At 41.1% G+C, this 16,797-nt stretch overlaps 1 protein-coding gene across 3 annotated transcripts in view; it reads right to left on the bottom strand.

Annotated features, from left to right (window-relative positions):
- Nucleotides 1-16,193, bottom strand: part of LOC120784810 (protein Jumonji-like) — a 16,343-nt gene extending 150 nt beyond the window's left edge. Inside the window, exons 1-8 of one of the 3 annotated variants that reach the window (XM_040118913.1) lie at nucleotides 15,852-16,193; nucleotides 14,255-14,408; nucleotides 12,293-13,016; nucleotides 11,406-11,514; nucleotides 9,924-10,096; nucleotides 6,165-6,314; nucleotides 5,824-6,050; nucleotides 1-2,319 (exon numbers count right to left, since the gene is read on the bottom strand). The exon at nucleotides 1-2,319 is cut by the window's left edge and continues 150 nt beyond it. In XM_040118913.1, the coding sequence (XP_039974847.1) occupies nucleotides 1,048-2,319; nucleotides 5,824-6,050; nucleotides 6,165-6,314; nucleotides 9,924-10,096; nucleotides 11,406-11,514; nucleotides 12,293-13,016; nucleotides 14,255-14,299 (2,700 nt within the window). In that variant the 5' untranslated portion in view covers nucleotides 14,300-14,408; nucleotides 15,852-16,193 and the 3' untranslated portion in view covers nucleotides 1-1,047. The remainder of the gene's footprint in view (nucleotides 2,320-5,823; nucleotides 6,051-6,164; nucleotides 6,315-9,923; nucleotides 10,097-11,405; nucleotides 11,515-12,292; nucleotides 13,017-14,254; nucleotides 14,409-15,851) is intronic. The other 2 variants (XM_040118915.1, XM_040118914.1) reach the window with 2 other exon arrangements.
- Nucleotides 16,194-16,797: the final 604 nt, after the last annotated feature.

Genomic DNA, 16,797 nt, shown 5'->3' with positions numbered 1-16,797 from the left:
ATGTGCTGCTGAATTCTTAAAGGACAGGTTCACATTTTTTCAACTCAGTCTCAAAGCAATACTTGCATGCCCATATGAATGCTGATACAGGGTTTGTTTGCCGTAATCATTCCTCCAACCTTTCTTAATCTGAATTCAATGAAAAATGATAGGAACAGCCACGCTCTTTGTTCTGTTCAAACATACATTCCAAAGTTTACATCAAGTTAATATAAGGGTTCAGCAGTCTGAGTTAGACACAGTTACTTTGCAAGGAACTGGGGATTTTGTCTCCGATCGCTTATACTGAAATCAATTTCAGAAAGGATCTTTTAATGTACAGTATGAACAGGAGGAAAGATTACCACAAGTAAATCCTGTTTCATTTTTCATGTAAGTATGTTTTTAAGACAGACCTTAAAAAAACTGAACCTATCCTTCAATTCTGGGGAGGATTTTAGGTGAATAACCCTTATGACTTTTATGTTATTGATCTAGACGACCTTGAACAGATTACTCCCGTTTAAATGAAATGGCTGTAGGTATGTTGATTCTAGGGACTGTATTGTAAGCTAACTGCCAAAGACCTCCCAAAAAGCACCAGAGGAAAGGCATACAGCCGTATGCGTGACAGCTTTCTCTAGGTTAGCTACTGAAAACTGTTCAGCAGACTGACTCAAGTTAATGTATGTGCTTTGATAAAACCAGCGCCTTTTCCTTGTGAATAATAAAAAATATCAAACTACCATTTCAGATTCATCAGGAAAGTATCAGAAATCGATGACTTTTTACTATACAGTCCACTATACAACATGTCTGCCATTATGCTGTGTCTTCCAATTATTTGTTTATTTTTAAAATGACCCCACAACAATCACTGACAAATGTAGAGAACAAGCCATAGTCACTACATCGCTATCCCACCAGCCAACAACCATCATCATGCATTGAATATGATCAACAGTATCCAATGTTGTTTAAAATATTTTTCTAATAGTCTTTAATATCAGTTCTCAATATAGTGAATAGTGAATCTGTGAACGTTTTCAGATGTAGCTAAGATGTTAATTAGCGCTTCAAAAGGATTCTAGGGCTGGTCCTGGTCTTAATAACTGAGGTAGTAGACTTGGTCTGGGTAAGGCCCTTTTTCGAGTCCTTGGAAGTGATAGAGTAGCTACTGACAGGTGCATTGTCCTTGGTCAAGTCTTCTGTGGTACAATTGGAAGAGTCTTTTGCAGCACCTTTAGAATTATGGATAGAGTAACTGCTGGCTGGTGAAGTAAACTTGGTAATGTCCTTGCCAGTACCTCTGTTAGTTCCCTTAGCAGTGTGCTTTACAGAATAACTGCCTGGTGGGTCAGTGTGTATGTACGTAGATGTCACTGAGTTGATAGCAGCTTTAGTTACAGTAGTCCTAGCAGCAGCGGCTCTGGCAACAGTCCTAGAATCAGTAGTCCTGGTAATTGGCTTAGGGATAGTGGATGAAGTAGTTTGATATCTCTGGAGCCTTTTTTCTCTCACATGTCTGCATATGACATCGCTGACAGGGCTGAGGTCATAGTTGGTGATGACATTGGTAAGGTTAATCCTTTCTTGAGAGGGTTCCAGAGCAGTGACGCTCACCAAACTCAACGTTCCAACATTTGCCTTGTCATGTATTTCTTCCCTAACACAAGTGGCCCTCTGAATTCTCATCTCTCCAACACAGCAACATCTGTCTTGTCTAAGTTCTTCATCATGGCTGCCAGTGGTTTTACCCATATGGCTCACATACTCCTGTTCAACATCTTTATCACTGTTGGCCTCCTTCTGTATGCTTTCACCAACAGGGCAGTGACTCTCCAGTGAGAAATCACCATTGTTGTACTCCAATGTTCTGCACTTCTTGGATGAGTTGTTGTCCAAAGGAACACGATTCAGAGGGGCAGGGCTGGTGTCTGGTGGGAGGCCTCTCCTCCTTCTTGACAACCTCAGGATCCCAGAGTTCTCACTTAGCTGTCTGATGACTGACCCATTAGTCAATGGTATTTGAGCTGGAGTCCTGCTTGGATTTCTTCCTGAGTTCTGGAGACTACTGAATGTCTTGGAATTGCTATAGTAGTTAGAGACCTTTCGGTGGTGCTGTTTGCGAGGCAGCTGGTGGTTGCTGTTCCGGGAGAGGTGTTTGTTGTTGGTTTCCTGGGGTCTGCTTTGGGTATGGCCTCTTGGTTTACAGGTATTGCTAGGCCTTGTGCAGGGCCTGGGGGATCGTCTGCTGCCAACCCCTGCGCTAGGCTTTAAGGGAGGGACTGACCTTACACAGGAGGTTCTTTGTTGAGCAAGTCCAGTCACCATGGCAACCTGCAACAGAAAGATATCACGACAGCTCTTATTAAAGCACCGGAATGATTATATTAGCAGACAACAGTTATGAGCATGATTCTGCAAATGAATGATCTTTTGTTTTTTCCACACTCAGTGAAAAAACAGTTTTCACTGTTTAGCTTCTGTAATGCAATTCATTTCAGAGTAAAAAGGAGTATGGTGTGTGGGGAATAATTATGAGAGAGGTTTCATTTGATCCCTCAAAGGTGGGTGTGAATTTAACCTTCAGTACAATTCTTCTGAAGTGTTTGTTGGAATAGCTTCAGAAACCACTCCCCCCACACTTCTCCAACATTTGAATTCGGGGGCCAACCATTTCTCTTACTTCCAAAACCAGCAATCTCACATAACCATTTCATGCCATGATTTTCAGCTGTAGGGAGGTGAGACTGTCTGAAAATGTGCACCTTATCTACATATTTAAATGATACCACATCTCCTCTCTATGATGGCCAGTTCTTGTGTTGGTCAGATAGCAAAAAAATATCTATATCCATGATACACATTTCCTCTTTGTTGTTTTTTCACTACTGAATGACAGTTGTTGGAAGTTAACACACCAAGAAACATAGAAATTTGCTAGCAAAATTCATATAGCCTTACTAGAAATAATCAGAAGAGATAATTAAACAAAAATGGCAACAATAAATAAAAAGGGCTATATGGACACAACAAGGGATGCAACAGGCATTAAAAAGCTGCAGAGATTAAATACCCTAACGTTTCTTATACAGTCAACAGCAGAAAAAAGCATCTTCAGGGAAGACAAAAAAGGGTCCCTATTTCAATCAAACAAGCACAACAACCAGTGCAAAGCAGTACATCTTTGGCAGAGTGTGTGGGCGTTTCCAAGCAATGTGCTGTTTTTGTATATGTATGTGCAGAAATACAAAGAGCCAAAGGCTGAAATCGAATATAGATCAGAGGCTGTGGTGATTAATAAGTACACTCTCAGCCAGTCACATGAATGGTCTCGCTCTGAAACAGCTGTTCCAGTGATCACAGTGACACATGACAATAATCAATCAACAAGTTGAGCATTGACTTTTTCAGGATATCATGGATAGAGCAGAGCGGCCCCACAAATCTGCGTCCGGGAGCAGATAGTGTGAGTTTTTATTAAAGGACCAGTGTAGGATTTAGGGTGATTTATTGGCAGAAATGGAACATAATATTCATAATTATGTTTTCGTTAGCGTATGACCGCCTGGAACGAAGAATCATTGTGTTTTCATTAGCTCAGACATTTCTACAGTAGCCCAGAAAAGACAAATCAGAACCTGGCTCTAGACAGGGCCTTTCGCGATTTTACGTTACCTGAAGGCCAGCATAGGTTCTCCTACACGCTTGGAAAGGGAGGGGTGAGGGGAGGGATATTCAGTTGGTTGCAATCTGCAACCTCAGTGCTAGATGACACTAAATCCTACACACTGGTCCTTTAACGGTTAATTAGTACAATGACAATAGGAATAAATCATAGAATAATATACAGTCCAACTTTATTGCCCAAGTGGAAAACTTTAAAAAAATAATTTGCTGAATTAATTTAAATGAATCCAACAGTAATACTTTTAATATATCTCACACTGTAAATGGTCACATCATATTATATCTGAACTGTGGGTGCAGCACTTCTCCAGTCAGAGGCTGCAGGCTATCAGTACAGTATATGTGTCCTGCTGCCTTTAGATAGCTGCAGAGATTTAATGAACTGAGGGAAAAGCTTTTCATATAGTATAAAGCAGCTGTGAACAACAGATACTGTCAGTATTACCGATAATTAATTTCAAAATCAGTGCAGACAGATTTACTGGTGTTGGTGCTTTAGTCAAATAAAGCATCATATCTGTTGTGTTTGTGTGTTGTGTCTGGTGCAGTTCTTAATATTGCCAGAAGCTGTCTCTGTAGAGCTCTGTTAGTATGAAAGAGTGAAGAAAATGATACATGTCCAGGCTTATTTCTCTGAAACCATACGCTTAATTAATAACTGTTGGGACTTACAATCTGAACTGAACCTCCAGTCCTTGTAAACAGAGCTCAGATTCTGGCAAAAGATGAGTGGTCCATTGAGTGATTCCAATGAGTTATCAAATGATGTTGCAGTACTCGTGTGGCAGGTGGATGAGTTTTATTATTCGGTGTCATTTAGTACCCAAGTGTCCAATTACTTTTGAAGCCTTGCATTTTGGGCACCATGTGTTAAAAGGGCTATATCTCCCACACCGTTCTTTCTTTATTGATGTAAACCTACTCAAATTAAAGCTGAGACTTGGGTCTTTAATGTAGTATCTACTATTTTATTTCGGATTTAATTTGCAAAAGCGCAGAGCCTGAAGAACAATAAAAATATAACTGTCAAAATACTTTACAAAATACTAGTCTACCTTCAGTGTAACATAATAACCTAGGCAAAAGAAATATATATACAGGAAGTTCTAATAACCAACAAAGATATCTGCCCTGTATAAGCGCTGTGTGCGCTGCACTGGCCACCAAAATACCACATAGATGGTTTTTTGGTAAAAGTAAATTTCAAAAAAATGCCACAGCAGCTGCAGCCTACAAACACACACACCAAAGAGTCTACAGAGTTTTTCGCTCATTTCAGAGAGCACACACAAACACAACGGTAGGATACTATGCAATGCAGTGGTTGTTGACATTCTCCTCTGGAGAGGGAGCTGCAACCCAACACTGAGTGCTTGTCATTGCACTCACCTGTTTGCAGGGCTGTAATTTTTTCTTTGATACTCAGTGCAGTCCACTCAGCTTCTTTTGCCACACTATGGTCATTAAATAGATAACATTAACAATATTAATATTTTTAAGCTTTGAGAATGAGTGCTTAGCAGCTGCAAGGATAGTGATAGGAATTATAAAGAGCACAAGCTTTTTAGCCAGACCTACTGTAGTGTGCACCTGTTGAACACTTAACATTGTAGGTGTGCTCAGTCTGGGTAACTCAGTGGATGTTGCATTAAATCAGTGATTAATTAATTAAGGGTAGATGCAGTCTATTTTAACCTGTTGTGAAGTTCAATGATGCTATCCTTAACCATAATCCTGTCATCTGACAATTGTGCATTGCTGTCCATGTACTGTACTGTGCACAAACTGCTAAGGGGCCTGGGACCAGGTGTGCCAGCATCCTCTGAACCCTATATACCCTCTGCACCCTCCGCCAGTGCTACTGCCAGTAGTGAAATACTGGAAATACAGTTTCTGAAATAAATATCATAAAAGAGATATATATGATAAAAAATATTATGAAACAGGCTGCATCTTTCTCCACCACTGTGTCCTTTTTAACTTTTACTGTTAATGCTCTGCAATCTTAAATGTGTAGTCAACAAGATAAGACAACACTGCCCAACAATCAGCTGAATGTATGTGTATAAATGTTAAATTCAGTTTTCATTATACTGATGATATAACCAGACAGCTTTCAGAGAGAGAAGCATCTAGAAAGGATGATCAGACCTTGTTAGCCCTCCTGACCTGTAGGGAGAGCTGGCGAGGTCTCAGGAGGTGTCTCTCAGCTCCCTCTCTTCTGTCCTCCTCCATCCTCTCTCTCCTCCTCCTCTGCTGTTCCTCCTCTCTCTCCTCTCTCTCTCTTCTGCTTTGTGCTCGGGCAGTTAGAGGGCAGAAAGAGCTGACTGCTGCAGAGCTTCCAGGCCTCCCTCTCAGAGACCTAGAGTCCTGTTGCACTGTAGGATAGCAAGATGCATACAGGAGGTACAAAGACAGACAGATGGATATTTATTTAAGCAAAGACAGACAGATATACAGACAGATACACAGACAGATTGGTGAATGAGTACCTGTTGTTCTACTGAATATGCTCATGTTCTTCCCGTCAGCTGCAGTCCTGTGATTGGTGGAAAGACAGGAAGTAAGATGCTGAGAGTCAGCTGGCTCCTTCTCTCGTCCACTTGCTAAGAAGGCCATGTTGCTAGGCAACGCTGCTGAACCTGCAGTGAGGAAGAGGAAATGCCTTTATTGTTTTGTATGTGTGTGTGCACACACGTGTGTGCATGCATGCATTCATGTCTACTTGTGAGGACCAGTTATAGCCCTTATCCATTTTTGAAAAGTGAGGATTTTGGCTGTTGTCGGTTAAGACTTTGTTTTAGGGTTCAGGTTGGAATTAGGTTTAGGTTAGGGTTGGGGTTACGCATTCAGATGTGAAGGTGGAGGTTAGGCTAACGGGCCAGGGAATGCATTATGACAATGAGTGTCCTCACAAAGATAGAAGTACAAGTATGTGTGTGTGTGTGTGTGTGTTTTTTTTTTCAGTTGATGGACCAATGTTAATCATGGGAGAATACACATGGCAGTTTTAATGGGTGATCCTCTTTGACGGAGTCCAGGTCAAACTTAACCATGTTCTCTGTGTGTAGATATGTACTACACAATATATATGGCCCCTGGACACTTTTGCAGTATAAACCTACTCAAGCCACTGTTTTTCTTTGGAGAGGAATGGAACCTCACTGCTTTCCACTGCATTCAAAAATCTGAAATGCTTTGAGCCCTGCCACGTAATGTGCTGTATCCGGGCAGCATCCTGCAGGGCAATTGCTTTGTTACATACCAACCAAGATGGTGTGTTAGAACTCCCTGGCAATGTAGTATGGATGTAGCCCCAAGGCTAACAGTTCAATGTCTGAGCTGCAGAAACATTCCATCCTGTCTGTCCGAACCGTCTGAAAGCTTTCAATGGTATTGGGATTCAGAGTATCTTCCTGTAGCCATGTGTCTGTGAAACACATAACACCAAACTCAACACTCAAACCCTTTGATTCCTCACTAGGGCCTCTAGCTTGTCCTTCTTGTCCAGCGATCTCACGTTGCTCATGATGGTATAAGGGAGATAGACTCCCCTCCATCAGTCTCTTTTGTCTAGACCCCGCTCTCTTCCCTCGTTGTTTCATTCCTCCTCTGCATCCTCTGTGTGTCCTCCTCCTGGTTTCTGATGACATATCCATTGTTCTTGTGCCCAGCTTCAGCACGATCAGCTGATCCCTGGTGTAAACAGTGCAACCTGGAGTTGCTGTGTAATGACAGTGTTGCTGAATGATAGCATTCAAAAGGGTAGCTGAATAAAATAAGTATTTCCATGGAGAAAGAAACAGACAAGAACTCTCTACTGAATGCTTAGAGAGGACACAACTTAAATAAGTTACTAGTAAAAATTTAAACAAGTATGACAGAGAAAGCCCTGTCCATCCAACCAAATCAATACCTGGTCTTGACAGGTTGTGACTGAACCCCAGGGCTTATGTCACTCAGCCTGCTCAACAGTATATATACTATGACAAACTGTAACTAGTTCAGCTCACTGCTGTAAAGCAGAGTTATCTAGCTAAAAGTAGCTTCTATTCAGTATCATTTTGCCAGCAGCTATGGCGTCTTAGTGTTGTTGTGACTACTGTCACACATGACCAGGAGGGATTCCCACGCCACATGTCTGGTGTTTAGAAGAAGGACATGCAAAGGTAGCTGTTAGACACTGCCCTTAGCACAGACTGCAGTGAACTTCCCCTCTGAGTCACTCCCCATCCAGCCGATTTGTTTAGTCCAGTATCCAGCTCCCAAAGAGGCCTACATACAGTATGGTCCACACAGGACAGGAGAAGACAGAGCTGCCATCATGCATCTTACAAATGCCACCTCTCACCAACACTCCCCTTTGCTCTTTTAGAATTTATGTCAGGGAAAGCAGGAAGAGAAACAGTATGGCTACCACAAAGAACTGTGGGACTGCAATGCAGCTCAATAGGTTGTTCCTTTTTTCTTTTTTCAATGGTGTTGCCTTGAAAGTAAAGGGCAATAACACTTACACTCGTTCTCCATGTTTGTAGCAAAACCCTTTTCACTTAGCTTGAACAGTTCTTGTATGCACAATAGTTCATTATATAATGGTATGGAGCTGAGCTCTTGGCACTGATCCTGCAACCAGCCCTGTGACAAGCTCAGTTCAGACCACTACCTTTTAGTGTTAACTTTGTTAACGAAAATTGTGAAGAAATATATTTGTCAACAACCTTTCTTCCCATGAAAAAGACAAGATGTTGACAGATCTCCATACAATAACATAACATTGACAAAAAAAGAGGTGACTATTATTTCTTTGACAAAAAAGAGGGGATGAAAAAGACAGTGTTTCCTAAATTATGACATAATCCAAATCCTTTGAATGGCTGCGCTGCACATTTCTCCTCCTTCGCGCCCGAATGATCTTCCCAGTGACTCTGGAGCGCACCCATGAGAGGAAAAAGTGACTGTGTAGTATTGTAGAGAGAGACGCTTTGTGGCTACAAAATCACTGGGAAGAAAACTACAGACCTGAACAGAGACTTTAAGGTGCACCACACAGAAAGGAGGTAACCTAACGTTAAGATGTTCAATACCGTCACGTTACTTTTAAGCCACCAAAGCATTGTAACATGTATTAGCATTATACAACGACGGGACATTGCTACATTGCTTGTAGATGCAGGTCTAATCTTTTGTTTAAGACAAGTTTGTTTATTTTGGAGTGTTAAACATACTAACCATGCTAAAGCATCCACAATTTAATTGCCATACATATTTGATAGTCAGGTCTTGTTGATTTTGAATGGGTCTGTGATAGCAAAATGTAGTCTATTTGCGACATCTGCTGGTTATTAATATACACAGCATAATATGTACAAGATTGTTTTGGGCTAAATACAGTTTGTTGGCCAAGTAGTTAGCTGTCTAATACTTAGCTTGTGCTGTGCACAAAGAGGTTCCAAAGATTTTCTTTACCAATGTATTTAAATGTTAGTTAACTAGCTATTATAAACACCTACTGAGTGAGTATAACACTGTCTAGTACAACACTACCAGTAAGGCCTTCTCGCACAGTCCTGACAAAACTTCACATTATATGGGTAGGATTTATTGTAGCGCTGTAAAGGGTTCTTTTTGATTGTGAAGGGTTTTTTTTTTTTATTCTGGATTTTCAGGGTTTGTGTTATCAAACAGAAAGTTAAGATCATAGCAATGACTGATTTGTATAGCAAGAGTTACACTGCATTGGATTAGCTAATAATGTTGCATCTTTCCAGACCTCATTGTTTTATCTTCTTTCATGTCTGGATGTATTTCTTAAATGAATAACATCAGACCAGATACCCTCTCTGCAAATCTGCATTTTTAATCATACAACCTGTCATTTTGTGGCTTGTTATTGTTTTTATTTTCTTTCAGCCTAAAATCAGTTGGATGAAATCTTATTTGAAAGCAGTTTGCAGAAGTTTGACTAAAAAGCTCATTCTTGGTCTTACTAGACTAAAATGTTAATTTTTGTCAACTAATCTTCAAATGACTAAAAAAAGACTGAAGTGTTAAGTGGTTTCATTGACTACAGCTAGATTTAAATGTTTTAGTCAACTAAAATTAGACTAATAATAAAAAAGATGAGGTTGACTAAATATGACTAAAACTAACATGGACTTTTGATCTCAGGACTAAGACTAAATCTAAAAATAACTGACAAAATCAACACTACTACTACTTCTGTATAGGCAGTGGCCAAACTTGGGGATTACCTCTCAAACAGAGAAAAGACAAGAAATCCTCAGTCTTGGGTCGACGCCGGGTCAGACAGGTGACTACGGCCAGGTTGTGGCTGTGGTTACTCCGTGCTGATGTCATCAACAGTGGTGGTCCTGGAGAGCTGGGAGGGGACTGGGCAAACTTCCTCTGTGCTTGCAGCCTTGGTCTGCACATGCATGTGCACATGCGCACAAACGTGCACACGCACACATGCGCACACACACGCGCACACGCACACACAGTATTATATTTTTTGCACCTGTGCTAGTTTGCCATTTTCCTACATACAAACAAGGCCACTTGGGGTCTCACAGATGAGGTCAGAGCAGATCAGGCAACACAAATCACAATGCAAATGAGTACCCGTTTTGCTGTGAAATTGCCTTCTTATACCTTGTCGACACCAAACGCATAATGAAAGCAGCACATCTGGAGCCACTGCTTCAGTGCTGCAGTGAACTTAGACACAATTTGGAAGAAAATAGAAAAAAAGCTTTGGAGATGTGTATGTGGATGTGTGAGCTGTTACCAGCCAGTGTAGACAACTGTACACATATGTGTTCCAGACGACACATGTGAGACAGAGAACTAAAAAAATGAAATGTGTCTGGGTTAAACAGCTCGTTACTGCAAATGCTGGCAAAAAATGCAATTAGCAAGGCTCTGGTGGACAGAGGTGCATGCACGGACATCTCCAACATTACGCCTGCCCACATCAGTGTGATCAGAACTGATCACTCAATTCTCAGCCTCTATCTGTCATTTCTGTACTGACTGCGTTACCTCAGCAGGGGAAGATGAACCAACTTTTGTTCATTCACAGTAGCATTTAACCCTCTGCTTGATGTGCCTTTGACATCTGATCGATGAAATTGATTCTCTACATTACCACAGTCAGATTTGCACATTTTTTGGCATGTGAATGAGTAATATTCATTCCATCAACATATTTATCCTTTTACTTAATAACTACTTGTTTAACTCAAGCAGAGAAAGCACCTGTCCAGATCACTATAATTACAGACAAGGATCAGAAACCTGGATAAGGTGTTTTCATGCCAAAGTATTCTAGTTTCTGATCCAGTCAGTAGTCCGTGTAGCATGGTCAGGTTTCTCAAAGCCAGGTTATGATAATCACATGCACAAACACATAACCAGGATACTTCAAAACTCTGCTCATTACTGGTATAATGATGTCCATGTAAACACACTGATTGTTAAAAGTGTACTGTAGGTGTGAAAGAAGTAAATACGAGTATAATAGTGTGATTCACTGAACACTAGCACACTAGTAAAATTGAGCCCATATAAACAACAGCCTGTGATCACATTAATCGCACTATTTAATGCAGATAAGCTTTAAGGGGGAGTTCTGGAGCACTGTACACCTTTTGTCCAACTTTTATAAGCCTGTCATGCCCAAAGGCATGAACATGCAAACACACATGCAAAAAAGACACACTAGGAGAGCTGACCTCTTGCTGGCAGGGTCATCTTTGTCCCGATGCATGCTGGCAGGGCGGCGCTGTTGAGGGCGTGTCTGTAAGGGCCAGCTCCACCGGCTGATGCCATTAACCAGGGAGCCTTAAGAGAACAGTTATAACTTTACATGAAGCAGTTTCCCCACCTTGAGAAATGATCTACACCTACAGTGTCATATAAGTCAAAGCTACTCTAACAAAAACAGTAAATAGCATAATAGAAATAGTTTGTATTGCAGTCAATGTTAATAAATGATGTTGGATATGATTGGTGGCAGAAGAGACTTGAAAGATGAGCTGCTGGTCACATCTAAAACACAGAACCAAAATTAAAGCTTCCTTGCATAGACACTTCAAATAAACCAAAAAAGTACATTTGTTACAGTGACAGTTTATCAAACACAAGCAGCAAGACCAGTAGACAGGTTAGAAACCGACTTATTTGGAAGACAAGGGTGAATGGTAAAATTAAAAATCTGCGCGTCGTAAACCTCCATCACAGCTTACAGACCCACTTCTTGCTTTGACTTTAATGTTGTCTGCTTGCTGTAGTTGTATACACACAGTTTCCATGTGTAGTGAGGGATTCTTAGTGATGTTCCAGGCGCACTCACTTTCAGTTTAATTTCCAAATAATGTGGTTTCAATCTTCTCGATAAAATGTCGGCTTGTTTCCAACCTGTCTGACTGTCGGACCGCTCGTGTTTTGACCCATCTGTTCTGTTCCCAGGTCTCAACCAGATCTCTCAGTGAGAACAATTCTATTATTACTGGGCAACAAACTGGAATTATCCTTAAAGGAACTTCCACAGTAGCGGCAGTACTACTGAATTACAGCTGTGATTAAGACAGAAGGGAAGAAAAGTACTAATGGTACTGACCACTGAGGCTGGTGGGAGTGTGTGATCTCAAAGTCCTGGCCGGGACAGGAGTGCTCAGCAATGTCTCTGTGTTTTCAGATGTGCTGGTGTTTTTCATTGAGTGTTTGGGCTGAGTACTGTGTGCGTGTTTTTCATTTTCTGTGTATTTCGAGTTCGGCAGCGACAGGGTATTTTGTGTTTTGTGTGAGCGTAATGTCCTGGTTGATACAGAATTCTTCTGGAATGTGTGTGTATTTTCTTGTATGTCTGTAGGCTGTACAATGTTTGTAATTTTCCCTGTACATAATTTTGACTGTGTTTGCATTTTCTGTAGTGTGTAGGTACATTTATTTTCTGGTGTGTGTGAGTCCTGAGACAAGTTAGTTTTTTGCCCTTTGTTGTTTTGTTCATGATGGTGTATGTGTTTTGAAAGGTGCATATTTTGTGAACTGTGTGTGTTTTTCTGTGTATGTGTGTTTGGTGGTGGTCTGTGTGTCACTCTTTGTTGTGACACATGGACACTCTGTCTTGTTCGTGTGTTTTTCTGTGTGTGTGTATTGGGTAGTGCCTGTGCCTTTCGCGGAGCATGTAGGAGTGTATTTCTCGACGTGCGGTTGTGTGCACGTGTGTGTATGTGTGATTGTTTGTGTGTGGTACGGTGTGTGTCTCTGAATTCCCTGAGGGAGAGGAAAAGAACTTTGCGGACCAGACGTTCTTCACACCATGGCATCCCGTCACTGATGTCCTGCAGAGTCACAGACACAAACACCATCAGCTTTGCTCACACTACCAGCTGAGGATTATTTCTCTTCAAATAACATGAATTCTATCAAACTCTAGAAATGATCATACTCCAGCAAAATGTCAAAATGAAAAGGAAACATTTAAACAATTTGAAAAGAAAAAAATAATGGACTACAGTATCTAGTTTGATATTTATTGCCTTGGCTCTAGCTTGCCACTCCATGCACAGATAATCCCCCTCACAGATAATCAAACTATAGCCTCAGGATGCCCAGTAACTAAGTTCCTGTTGAATCGTCTAACAGCCTCTGAAACCTTCTTTGTAACTTCGGCCAACACTGACAATCACACCCACTTTATGAAGTGGTTGGTCAAGTATGTGGTGGTGTGAAAGTTCTCGTTTTTCAACCCGTACACAACTACTTCCATCACTGTTCTTGTGAAAAACTGAGTTTAACATCATGAATTCCTTTGAGGGGAAGTTGTCCATTTGTACTGATTTGCTGCATTGAGTATACAAACACACACAACGACAAAGCGAGATCGGAGTGGAATGCAGCCAGGAGGAGGTTGTGACAGCAGGTTTTTCACCTTGCCTTCAGGTGAAATGAAAAGAAAATGAAATGAAAAGAGTGAAAAGAACAGTAACGTGTAAAATAAAATAATGCACTTCCAGTGTCAATAAAAAAGTGATCAAATTTGTCAGTTAATTCTATAAATGTGCCTTTTCTTTACATTTTAAATCACTGTGTAGACAGCGATTTCCATCTCTCACTGTATTTTTCTCTCCTTATCATATCACACTGTGATCGCTCTAGAAAAAACACAGACACTGGTCTGCAGCATGCATGAGGTGCACACATTTTCACTGCTCAGTCTTCTTTGATAAATACTATTTTATTTGTAAGGAATGCATTATTTACACATCTGGACCAAGGTGTTTTGTGCAGTTCCATTTGACCAGTTCTGCAAAGAAGGACGGGGAAACAATACAGTGTCCATGTGTAAACCTAATTGAGACCAAACTGCTTTTCTAAAAAACTGACTTGAAAGCAGTGAATTATGTCATTAATACATGAACATGAACTTTGAACATAAAAGTATTGTTTCTTTTGTTGAGTGTCAACAATCCTGAGTACAACCAGTGCTCTGGTTATCTCTTTGGGTTCTATGTTGTAAAAAATAACACTTGAAAACTGAAAGCCAGTGTGTACACCACGAACAAGAAATTACACTTACATATTTTTTCTTGATGATATTCCGTTTGGGTCTGTCTGTACTCATCTTGCCCAGCAGAGACTAAGGGGCACATGAATTACAGAAGTCTCTTTCTTTGGCCTTTGACTCTCTTGCTGTGTTTTCTCTACAGGTGTAGAAATTCCACCGCTCTGTCCTGGAAAAGAGATGTCAGGAAATATATTACAAAATATAAAAGGGCCTTAATGTGTTCTTTGTCATTTTTCTCTTATGTTATTTTGACCTGGTGGTTGTGGTCAAAAATAAAGACACTAATAATTTCTAAAATAAAATATACACAACAGTCGGTGCAAATACAAGGATAGATTTGCACTATGTATAAAGTGTTATTCAGGTTATTCAAGCTAGTAAAAGAACAACAATACCTGGACCATATTTCAGTTGGCGTTAGCTTGTTTTGTGGACATTTGTAATTGTAGACACTGGCAGTAAATGTGCAAAATAACATCTGCAGTAATGAAAAATGTCAATGTTCTGTCTCGTGAGTGTTATGTCAGGGATGATGTTTCCAACAAACTCAACCTACCTGGCTCTGTGTAAGACATTTTAATTTTAGATAGACAGTTTGGACGAAGAAGCACCATCTGTGCTTGTGACTGGTCCCTTTTTGAAAAATTAAGAAAAGGTCTTACACAAAAACATTTTCATACTCAACAAACTGAGGTATTGTTCTGTATCAGTCAGTATACTAATGAGAACTAAACTGATTTACAGTTGGAAATATAAACTTTTCTTAAAAGAATATTTTCCAACTCCAGCTCTCTGATCCATGTACATTTCACAGAAATTGACTTTTAGAATTGCTTTCATTAAATACAGTGCATGACTGCATTTTCCAGAATTTCAGAGACCATACTGTGTTAGCCTCAAGTGTTTTCTTGTAATGAGGCATGGACTCCATTCTCCCATCCAGCACCAACCTACTACACATTCATAAGCTTCTCCACCTTCCACAGTGGGAACTGCCCTGCACAACCAGTCTTGCTCAAGGGTACCAAGATGGAAGCTGATGATGTGGGACAGCAGAACCTTGACTGCATCGTAATTTTCAAGTATCTAACAATCTATTATGATGAGATATAAAAACAAAATAATCAAAGGCATTAAAGGTACGCCTGCTGTATGGCTTCCACTGTGCTGCAGGCGTAGCTTAAAAAAGATGGGAGCACCCTATTTTCTATGTTATCGAGCCCTGGTAGTGCACTGCTTTAGAAGCCTGTGCTGGTTAATGTGAACTCCAAGCCGCACCATGTATCTGTCAGGACGTGTAACAGTGAAGTGTGCGGTATATAACCGCGAACAGTTTAGTTTCAGTCATGTTAAACGTAGCTAATGTAAAACAACGAATTTCCATTCAGCAGGATTACCGGCCTACAAGCAGCTCTGCCTGAGCCGCTCATAAACATTTAAATCTCCATGAGTCTGTGAGTACACGGTGTGACTGTGAGTGTGGATGGCAGCCGACATTATCTCTGTTGACATCATTAAGAACGACTGGACACCACCGCGGACACCTCTGCTCTAATCATATCAGTCCTCACATCACGCAAATATTAAACAACCATAATCGATCACCCACCTCCAGCAGAATTACCGGCCTACATCGTGAGCATACCGACAGCCTGAGTGAATGGCACACGGAGCCACTGGCACTTTCTAACAAATCCTCGAACAACGAGTCACACGAAACATACCACAGGCTGTGGTGAGCCGTTTATCACCTTACTGAGCCGTTAAGCTCGGTGTACCGCTTAGAGTCGGCACCGGCACGGCTGTTTAGAGCTGGAAGGCTGCACCACTCCGGTCATGTGGGCCGCCGTTTCAGAACCAAGGCCAGCCCCGGCTGTATTTCAGTGCGCGGGTATTGTTTTAACTACGGTCGCTGAGCAATTTTCTCTTCGCTTATTTTGCGTCCACAACGTGACCCGGAAATCGGTCGAGGTCCACAAGCGTTATTTGTTTTTCCCACCTAAGGTGGGCGAAGATCCGCCCCTACCCTGCTTCTGATTGGCTTGTACTTGTTGCCTTCGTTGGTTGCGTTGGTTAGGTTTAGGCATGAAGTGTGGTGATTGGTTCAGGTTAGGTAACACTATCAGTTCGAGCCAATCAGTGGCAGGGTAGGGGCGGGTCTTCTGCTACCTCTTGTGGGGGAAAAAAATAACGCTACCACAAACCAGAGGTTGGAGGCTGCGGTCGAATAGTCTTTTTTGCTTAGGAAGGTTCCTAACTGTGTGAAAGGACCCGGAAGTATCTAATTGGCAGACAGGATAAGGGCTGATCGAAATCTCAAACTGCCAAGGAAAGGTGCTTCTGTGCTTCCTTTCCTATCTCCTATAGCATAAGGTACACTACATCACTCTTTACGAAAGGAAAGGAAATAATCCCATCCCACAATTCTCAGCAGCAGCAACATTAAAAGCCGCCGACATACTCCATAATGTTAAATTATTTATTTATGGAAATGGAGAATGGGATGGGGTGTTTTCTTTTTGCAGATGATGGGGCGATTTGGAGGAGGGGAAGAA

This window comes from Xiphias gladius, chromosome 22 (assembly GCF_016859285.1).
Source record: "Xiphias gladius isolate SHS-SW01 ecotype Sanya breed wild chromosome 22, ASM1685928v1, whole genome shotgun sequence".
NCBI classification, from domain to species: Eukaryota; Metazoa; Chordata; class Actinopteri; order Istiophoriformes; family Xiphiidae; genus Xiphias; species Xiphias gladius.
The sequence above is the reverse complement of the archived record's forward strand: the minus strand, read 5'-3'. Positions and strand labels throughout refer to the sequence as shown.